Source organism: Cyprinodon tularosa, unplaced genomic scaffold (genome assembly GCF_016077235.1).
Source record: "Cyprinodon tularosa strain WSP-4 unplaced genomic scaffold, ASM1607723v1 ctg828, whole genome shotgun sequence".
NCBI classification, from domain to species: Eukaryota; Metazoa; Chordata; class Actinopteri; order Cyprinodontiformes; family Cyprinodontidae; genus Cyprinodon; species Cyprinodon tularosa.
In genome coordinates this window covers 67,565-77,468 of record NW_024039594.1, presented here as the reverse complement: position 1 = coordinate 77,468, position 9,904 = coordinate 67,565, and the positions used below count along the sequence as shown (strand labels likewise).

Sequence of the window (9,904 nt, the reverse complement as noted above, 5' to 3'; positions counted from 1 at the left end):
TTTACAGTTTATATATTGTGCTTTAAAATGATCTCTTCCACCATTTTAAATTCCTCCCAATATCATGCCCCCTGTTCCATACATCCCAACATTCACCCACATTATTCATGTCCATCCATGCGGGTCTGTTCCATCATGGATGTTACACACCCCGATCCCACAGTAATATACAAACACATCAAAGCTGCATGAGAACCCACACACCTTTGATTGATATAAAATCTTAAAGTAAAACTACCACAAAAAAAACACCCAATGAGGAAAAAAAAATATCAAACAGCATCAAAGATTGGAAGCTCCTTAATCAAAGCATTTACTGAGCAAAGCCTTCCTCATACATGTGAATATGTACATGCAGCAGAGCAATGGAAAGGAAGCATCCACTTCCTCATCCCCTGGGCAATGCACGGCGGTGGTGGTGTAGTTATATATTAACATGAATTAGTGACAACTGGAACCTGACTTTTGGTTTGTTCTTTAGCTCAAATGTGTTAAAGATAACTGGATCTTAAAGCGTCGATATGATTAAAATATCGCTATGGCATTTTTAGGTTGACTCATCATGCAGAGACAGAAATAAGGAACTAATTGCTTTTTTTAAACAAAATTTTCAAGAAAATCCTTTTTTATTGATTGGCTTATTTTCCAATTAATTGAACAGGTAACCTGATTATTAATTCCATAGATATTAATTAGTCACAGCTCTCTCTCTCGCGTTCTTTGTGTATATTGTGCTTCCCTAACGTTATATAGAAGTTAAAAAAGACCAAATTCACATTTAGGTCATTTTCATCCATACAAAGAACAGTTTGTTTTTAATTTAAACCCTGAAACTGTTAGTTATTTTAGTTATTTATAGAAAAAATGCTGGACTTATCACAGATTGATGATCAGCCAGAAAACTGCAATCAGTGCTCCGATGGCAGAACGCTTTAAAACAAATTTATCTAATCAGCGGCAGAATCTCTGGATCCAAAGTAATTAAGTTTATAGTAACTAACCAGACAAATTAAAACCAATTAGGGGTTCCCAGAGCTCTGCTTATTTATTCTCATTCTCATAAAAGGTGTCAATAATATTTTGTTATAAATCCTCTGATTCTGTTTATTATTTATCTTTTGATATAAAATTATTAGAATAAACCATTTTTCTTATTTCTGTTTTCGATAAGGCTACAATCTAAACACCATCACCGATGGTTAGATATTTGGGTAAAAAAAAATGATGTACAATTGGTAGCTATTAGTACATTTCTTATTTTCTGCAAAATATAAAGAATTGGACTTTAAATTGGTTGCCTGCATATGGCAGAATCTACCAACCATCTATGCAACATTCATTGTTCCTTAAAAATGTATTTTATGCTTCTTCTATTTCCTCTAACTCTATTCAAATAAATCTGTTTGACTTTCATCCTTCTTCACTAAAACCACTTCAGATGTTTTGCTACTTTGCTAATAAATGTGAATTTTCACTTTGAAGCTGATAAAGCAAACTGCATCCGGCTTTGATCTCCCATTAACAAAATATATCTGATAATAAAGTGTATTAATTAATTACTATGTAAAAACCTTTTTACACAGAGTTGATTTTAAGTTATTAGTAAATATAAACCAAAATCTTACCCAGGTCCCAGATGTCATTTTATATTTTACATGGATCAATAAATATTTGGAATGTTTGTTTTTTCATGCAGCTTTCAAACATGTAAACAATAATAATATTATTATTATTAATGAAGCTGGATAGAATTGTACCAAATAATCCGATCTTTGTGATTCGGGGGAAACAACCAACCACCACCAACCCTGTGAGGCCCGGGGGGGGGGGAGGAGCATGCACAGGGGGGAGGGGGGATTGTGGGCGGGGCTTCAGCGTCTTCTCTGTGTTCAATCATTCCTGTCGGAGAGAAGCAGTGTGTCTTTAAGGAGACATAATGATTTCCTGTTTTAAAATAAAACAGACAGTCATTACATTCTGCATCATTGCTTTTCTCTGTCTAAAGGTTGTAGCTTCGTTTTGGACACTTAAAAAAAATATGTTATAATCTTAATCATGTTTCTTCTCCTAAATGTATATTTCTTAAACTGTAAACAGCTCCGGTGATTTAAGGAGATGTATGTTATCAGATTTCATAGCCGTAAAACTTTAGAATTACACAGCATAGATCATTAAAAAGATTATAAGTTAGAGGGGAATACATTTTTTATTTTGCACTTTTCTAACAAGGCAATAGTCTATGAGCTCTGGTGATGTCACTGGATGGTTCTAGGTTGTCTAAACGTGCAGAGTCTCCTTACGCCATTATACCTGTTTGAACATCTCTCCAGTTCTCTCGATGACGATAGTTTTGTCTTCTTTAACAGGCGAGGTGACCTGGTAGTCGTCGCTCAGTAGACCGAGCATCGGGTACTGGTTCCTGTACCTGCAGGGCCAATAAGAGGACAGGTCTCACTTTACGGCTTATTTCAGAGAACGGCAAACTCCCGATGAAACTGTAGTTAATTCAATATTATTCAACCAGAAGTGCCTTACGATGAAGCTGAAAGGTTTGGACTAAAGTTAGGAAGAATGTAAAATCATTTTATGTTCCATTATGATTAGAAAGTAATCCACTGGAATCTCCTGGAACAGATTCAGGCAGCAGCTTCATGGATGTACCTCTTGGTGATAATAGTCTTGGTGACGTTCTTGGAGCTGTCGTTTCTCTCCATCATCAGTTTTCTGATTTCCTGAAGTCAGAACTCAGAGTCAGAAATGTTCAGAAGAGAACTGCTGCAGAATTAACATCATAAATAAGTTAATCACAGTCTAAAAACCCATTTCAGACTTAGACTTGGACAAACTTTATTGTCATTTTGTAGACAGAGTGTATACAAAATGAAATATCGTTCAGTGCAGCTCTAAAGACATTTTCATTTCTGCAGCAAGGATCAAATGTAAACATAAGACTGAAATATCTCTATTCTCCCACTCTGCAGAATCTGTTAGTTCAATCTCTAACGTTCTGCTCTCTCTGCTTTTTCTCATAGTAGCTTCATCTGGTCTGTTCCTGTTTGGCTGTGACTCCATCCTGGAGAGAAATATCAGCTGTGCTGCTGCCATCAACACCTTTGTTTCTAGATGTTGGAGCTTGGCCTGTTTTCCAGTGTAGTCCTGTTTCTCTGACTGTGACTAACTGGATGTGCTCTCTTCATCCTCTGACATGGGAGCTGGCTCGGAGCTCGTCTGCCTGGCTGTGTGTTTCCTGGACGGGGCCGCCTGTGGAGCTGGTTGACAGTTGCCTTTTGTATCTATGCTTCTTTTTCTATGTCTGCTTCTGTCTCCTTGAACCCCAGTGGGCCTCAGCAGATGGCCGCTCACACTGAGCCTGGTTCTGCTGGAGGTTTCTTCCTGTTCAAAGGGAGTTTTTCCTCTCCACTGTCGCTACAAGCATGCTTAGTGTGAGGGATTGCTGAAGAGTCAATGAGTCGATGCAATCAACTGGTTTCCCTTAGATAGAAAACTTTGAATCAATCTGACTGGATGATCTGGTGAACTGGAAAGTGACCTGAGATGACGTTTGGCGCTATGGAAATAAACTGAATTAAATTGATTTATAATTTTTTACATTCAGCGCTTTTTTTTCCCATTTCATTCAACATTCATCAGTCACAGTTGTAATAATTTTCCTATATGCTAAAATAAGTCATGCCTCCTGACTTTCCAGTCACTTGTTTCCAAATGAACTTAAAGTGTGGGAAACTTTGGCGTCGGTATCTCATGTCAACAAATATGGTTTCCCAGGCTGATAGAAAGAAGCGGCTGATTGAGCAGAAAGGAGAAACCTCAGAGTGCAGTTGGACCGGAAAGGCAGCCGCAAACCTCTGAAATAAAAAACCACCCGCTCACAGGTGTTACATTTCTAAATGCAACCTCCCACTAAGGTGGTCAATTTCACAGCCTGCACTGTAAGCTGCTCATCAACCTGCAGGGTGTTTTTATAAGTGGCAGCAAGTTGCAACAAAGACAAAAATCTTCACAACAGATGGGTTAGGGTTCCAGCTGGTGTTCCAACTGGAAGCAGCTGGAACACCAGTTTCCTTTTCTACAAGGATTTTCATAGATCTTCCTACAGCTTAGCTTCATGTTAATAGAGGTTCTTTTACGCCGCAAAAATGATCTAGATATAAGTAAAAAGTTCTTAAATTAAGTGTATTTACCCTTAATTTGAGCAGGTAAATGAGAGTTTGCCAATCGAATGAGTATTTTTTACTCTTTTTTTACTCTTAATATAAATAATTAGATAACATGCACTTGAAATAAGACAATGCAATTGTGTTTTCTTATTTTACCTCCTCAATCCAAGAACAAATGCACTTATTTTAAGAAAGAAATGACTTATTTGGATCAGGGTTTTTCCAGTGAAGCATTTTCTGCTGTTTCAAAGAATAAATGACTGATTTACTGCCTAATATAGCATCCATCCATTTTCCATCATGCTTATCCCAGCTGAGGTGGTCCAGCTGTCAGTGGCGGGTCCATCCTGGACAGAGAGGCGGGTCCATCCTGGACAGAGAGGCGGGTCCATCCTGAACAGGTCTCCAGTCCATCGCAGGGCAACACAGAGACAAACAACCATCCATACACACTCACACCTAAGGAGGATTTAGAGGAGCCAATCAACCTAACAGTCATGTTTTTGGACTGTGGGAGGAAGCTGGAGTACCCAGAGAGAATGGGAATGGAACCTGGAACCTTGTTGCTGCAAGGCAGCAGTGCTACCCATTGAGCCACTGAGCAGCCCTAGCATAGCATAAATATAACATTTATGGAATTTTGTATAACAAATAGCTGAAAGTAGTTCTTTACTGTATTGCACCGCAATCAATACTTTTAATTATGATCAATGTTGCATCATATGTGAGGACCTGAAGGAGGAAGGCTCTGTGGAAATTCTGCATCTCAAATCAACACATAGGCTACGTTCACACTGCAGCCTGAAGTGACCCAAATCTGATTTTTTTTGGCCCATATGCGACCTGGATGTGATCTTTTCATGACTGTCTGTTCAACACACATCCGATTTTTTCCAGTCCGACCCAGACTTCTTCTCTATGTGCTCCTGAATCCGATACGAATCTGATCTTTACAAATGCGATCTGTGTGTGAACGGCCAGGTCGCATTCATCCGACCTGAACGCCATTAATACCCGACAAAGGTCTCTATTCTGCGTCTTGCTATGAAGAAGCGGCAAGAAAAACAACAACCATGGCGTACGATGATGCAGAGAGCAGTATTTATGTTTAACCATCTTGAAAAGATTGTAAGATGGATAGATGTGGCAGTACCACTTATGTTTACTTCCGTAAACACAGAGCACGCTGGCCGATGATGTCATTGCGTCCTCTACTGTACATGCGGTACACTTGTGTCGTATTACTGCAGTCAGGAGATCACATAGAAGTCACATATCTTTGGAAATATGAACGGCAACGCAGAAAAATCATATTTTACAAAAAAATCTGAATTGAGCATCAAGGCCTGCAGTGGAACGCAGCCATAGACGGATAAAACCTGGAAAAGGATCGGAGTTCCAGCAGAAAAAATAAGGCTAACATTTAGCGAAGGCCTCAGCCACAGTTTTAAACAATATGAAAATAAAATGTGCCTGAAAGAGAAACTGCTGTAAATGAACTCTAAAATGAGTTTTATACATTTAACCAAGCATTACTTGGTGTGTATGTATATATTTGATCCACTCCGTGTCTGAATGAGGGAAAACTCCCCAGAAGCTTTAAAGCTGTGCAGCCTGATCTGATAAAGGACAAATATGAGGAAATCAAACCTCCTCTTTTTGCTTGATGACTTTCTCCCTCTGCTCCAGCTTGGAGAGCAGCTCTGAGATCTTCAGCTGCAGGCTGCTGTCTGCGGAGGACCTGCTGCTGCTGGTGGTGCTGGTGGTCGTCGTGGTGATCTTTGTCTGCAGCTTTGATATCTGGGACTGGTGGCCAATTACGGAAGGAGGAAGGGGACAAAATAAGAAAAAAGATTCAGATTTTATTCAAATATGTAAAGGTTAAAAATCAAAGAAATTAAGTTTTTTTTTTTATGTTTGAGTCAAAACTCTTTCAGGCTCAAATTCAAACATTTCATCTTTTAATGCTTTAAAGTAAAAACTCTTCTTAAAGTTTACCGCAGACATAAATTATTTGGTTAATGTTTTAGATAATAAAGACATGACCTAAAACATTATTCCTATTACGGTTCCTCTTTTCCATCCTCTTTTAGTTCCTTACTTCCTTTGTTTATTCCTTTTTTTTAGTTCCTCTGTTTTTCTTTTTTCCGTTCTCTCCATCTTTCCTTTCTATATTCATTTCTTCTATTTTGACTTTCCTATTATTATAATTTGTCTTGATTATCTAAAAAAACAATGTCTGACCTGGATGACTGAGAATCTTCACCAGCTTATTTCGAGATCATTTTTTTCAGTAAACTTTCGACTCGCTTCTTGCATGTTTTCCTTGTTTACTCTCATCCAGCACTTTTATTAAGCAATTAAGTGACTCTACTAGTGGCAAATAGGGATTTGTTTCTATTCTTTTAGAGACTTTGGCTTCGTATGAAAGCTCTGAGTTTATTACCCTCAATAAGCAGTGAGTGCTGCTGGTAGAACCTCCTGCTTATGAAGCTCTGACAGGCTTGTCTTGTAGGAAACTGCCTGATTATGAGATTAGAGCAACTTTCGTTATTCCTTCTTTTCCTACAACTATACAACATACTTTTTATTTATTATAAACTGTTTTTTGTATCTGTTTATATATAGTTATTTATAGTGTTTTCAGAGTTTTATTTATACAAAAATCTACTGATTTTGTACATTTTATTTATTTTGTGAGGTTTTCCCCAAATGTTTAAAGAGAAAACCCCTCAATACTTATTTTTATCTATTAATTAGTTTGAAATTATAACGACAAAATGTTTTGAAAAAGGGGTTTTAATGATGGTATCGTTAACTCAGGAGATTTCAGGCTTTTTTAAACACGCTGCTTCTGTTGGTGTCTTACCCTCAGGTTCTCGATCTCTGCATCTCGTTCTGCGCTCAGGGTCTGGAGCTGCTCCTTGTAGTGCTGCGCCAGCGCCTCCGTTTTCAGGTGCAGGTTGCCGTTGCTGGCTTGTCCGGCCAGCTGAAGAATCCACGGATCAAAACAGGGAGGAGACGGATTCTTAACAATTCTGGATCATCATCATTTACATACTGCAAACCAACACACTACGAATGTCTCATAGAGAATTGTTTCTACGCCTAGTTTCTGTTGCTTCATTCAATAAGGACAGGAAGTGGCCTTTAGTACCAAACACTTGATTACTTTACCATTACGGCCCCATGAGATGACTTATGCCATGTTTTTGATCTCATCTTCACAAGTAGAAGTTATTTAAGAGACGGCTGTTCTCTACCTTCTGTTTGAGCATCTCGTTCTCCTTCTCCAGTGCTCTCATCCTTCCCTCCAGCTCTTTAATCTTGAAGCCGCCGGCCGTGTCGTTGTCTCGGCTGCTCATGAGCTTACTCTCCAGGGAACGCTGGGTGGCCGTGGCTTCCTTCAGAGAAAGCTGTACAGAGACGCACAATAATCCACATATATCATAAACTTTCTTCACTAGGAAATATAGTTCATGCATGGCATTAGTATTAGTAATATTTAGAAGGGTTTACCATTTAATACAAAGAAAATAAAACAGGCTAAGATGTGGACTTTGACTTATTACACAATTCTTCCTGCAGCAAGTTTTACAGTTTTTGTTTTTGACATTTCAGCTTAATTTGTCCAAAGGTCAACTACCCGCTCACATGGTTCATTAATATAACACAATAACAGCTACACTGCTGTACTCCTTCTAAGCAGAAAAGCCTCTAATTAATGATGATTGTTGAAGGATATTGCTGATTTCTTTCCATTCAGGCATGGTGCAGACACACACACATCTCTCAGACATATGTCTGCAGCAGTGGATATATGAAATGGTCTGAAAATGATCACTTATTCTTAACTAGACAGCAAAACAAAAATATGCATGCTCATTGCTGACGTCTGCTTGCCTTGGAAATGTTTTAATAAAAATAACTATTAAAACTGCTAAAACTGATGATCACTCAGCAGCTTCTGGCTGTTTGCTTCTTTTCTGGAATCATCTGGAGTTGCACTATTTTTCAAGCTTGCTCTTTCATATAAGGACCTGGTTTTGACCACAGAGTGCTTGATTACAACACCAAAACACCTTCAACTGAAGAGAGCTGCATTCTGCATTACTTTAATTTTATAAGATCTAATTGCAACTGCAAAAAAGGCAATTTTATCATCTTATAAGTTAAGGATAAATGAGTTATATTACGGTACCTGCAGCTGCCTGTTGTTCTCTCTGACGCCCTCTAGGAGGGAGTCATACTGCCGAGCCTGGTCAGCTTTGAAGTTCAGGTCTCTTTCCAAGGCCTCCTTCTCCACCTCCAAACGCTATGAACACAGACCCCCAAACATCAGCAGCTTTACAGCCCACAAATGTTCTTCATTATCGAACCCGAGTCATCTGTAAAAACTCATTTTACAATAATGCAGAACGATCAGTAACGTTTCACACATCAATCAGGTTCTGCTGTTAGCGACGGCGATGTCTGGTCTGAGGAAGCCTCTAACTTTCAAAGACTTTTATTTTCATCTAATGTGCAACTTTGGTTCATTTTTGGATTAAACATCTCCCTTTCCCACTGGAAAAAAACAAACAAATTCTAGATAAGTCATTTTTTTCTTAAAAGAGCTGCATTTGTTCTTGGATTGAGGAGGTTAGAGAAATATTTTGCCAACGGAACAAAACAATTTACATTTAAAAAAGAAAACACAATTGCACAGTCTTATTTCAAGTGCATATTATCTTATTATCTTATTTTAAGAGTAAAAATACTCATAATCATTGGCAAACTAGCTCATTTACAGGTGCTGGTCATAAAATTAGAATATCATGAAAAAGTAGATTGATTTCAGTAATTCCATTTAAAAAGTGAAACTTGTATATTATATTCATACATTACATACAAACTCATATATTTCAGATGTTTATTTTGTTTAATTTTGATGATTACAAATGACAACAAATGAAAATCTCAAATTCATCATATCAGAAAATTAGAATATTACTGAAGACCAATAAAAACAAAGGATTTATAGAAATGTTGGCCAACTGAAAAGTATGAACATGAAAAGTATGAGCATGTACAGCACTCAGTATTTAGTTGGGCCTCCTTTGGCCTGTATTACTGCAGCAATGCGGCGTGGCATGGAGTCGATCAGTCTGTGGCACTGCTCAGGTGTTATGATAGCCCAGGTTGCTCTAATAGTGGCTTTTAGCTCTTCTGAATTGTTGGGTCTGGTGTATTGCATCTTCTTCTTCACAATACCCCATAGATTTTCTATGGGGTTAAGGTCAGGAGAGTTTGCTGGCCAATTAAGAACAGGGATACCATGGTCCTTCAACCAGGTACTGGTAGCTTTGGCACTGTGTGCAGGTGCCAAGTCCTGTTGGAAAATGAAATCTGCATCTCCAAAAAGTTGGTCAGCTGCAGGAAGCATGAAGTGCTCTAAAACTTCCTGGTATGTGGCTGCGTTGACCCTGGACCTCAGAAAACACAATGGACCAACACCAGCAGATGACATGGCACCCCAAACCATCACTGACTGTGGAAACTTTACACTGGACTTCAAGCAACGTGGATGAAGTGCCTCTCTTCTTTTCCTCCAGACTCTGGGACCTTGATTTCCAAAGGAAATGCAAAATTTACTTTCATCAGAGAACATGACTTTGGACCACTCACCAGCAGTCCAGTCCTGTTTCTCTTTAGCCCAGGCAAGACGCTTCTGACGCTGTCTGTGG

The 9,904-nt window shown here is 38.6% G+C and overlaps 1 protein-coding gene across 2 annotated transcripts in view; it reads right to left on the bottom strand.

Moving 5' to 3' along the window:
* Positions 1-1,160: 1,160 nt before the first annotated feature.
* pof1b (POF1B actin binding protein) overlaps positions 1,161-9,904 on the bottom strand; it is a 50,063-nt gene continuing 41,319 nt past the window's right edge. The window contains exons 7-13 of one of the 2 annotated variants that reach the window (XM_038272386.1): positions 8,380-8,493; positions 7,442-7,594; positions 7,048-7,167; positions 5,829-5,984; positions 2,662-2,732; positions 2,311-2,425; positions 1,161-1,944 (exon numbers count right to left, since the gene is read on the bottom strand). In XM_038272386.1, coding sequence (XP_038128314.1) covers positions 1,924-1,944; positions 2,311-2,425; positions 2,662-2,732; positions 5,829-5,984; positions 7,048-7,167; positions 7,442-7,594; positions 8,380-8,493 — 750 coding nt within the window. In that variant the 3' untranslated portion in view covers positions 1,161-1,923. The remainder of the gene's footprint in view (positions 1,945-2,310; positions 2,426-2,661; positions 2,733-5,828; positions 5,985-7,047; positions 7,168-7,441; positions 7,595-8,379; positions 8,494-9,904) is intronic. The other variant, XM_038272387.1, reaches the window with a different exon arrangement.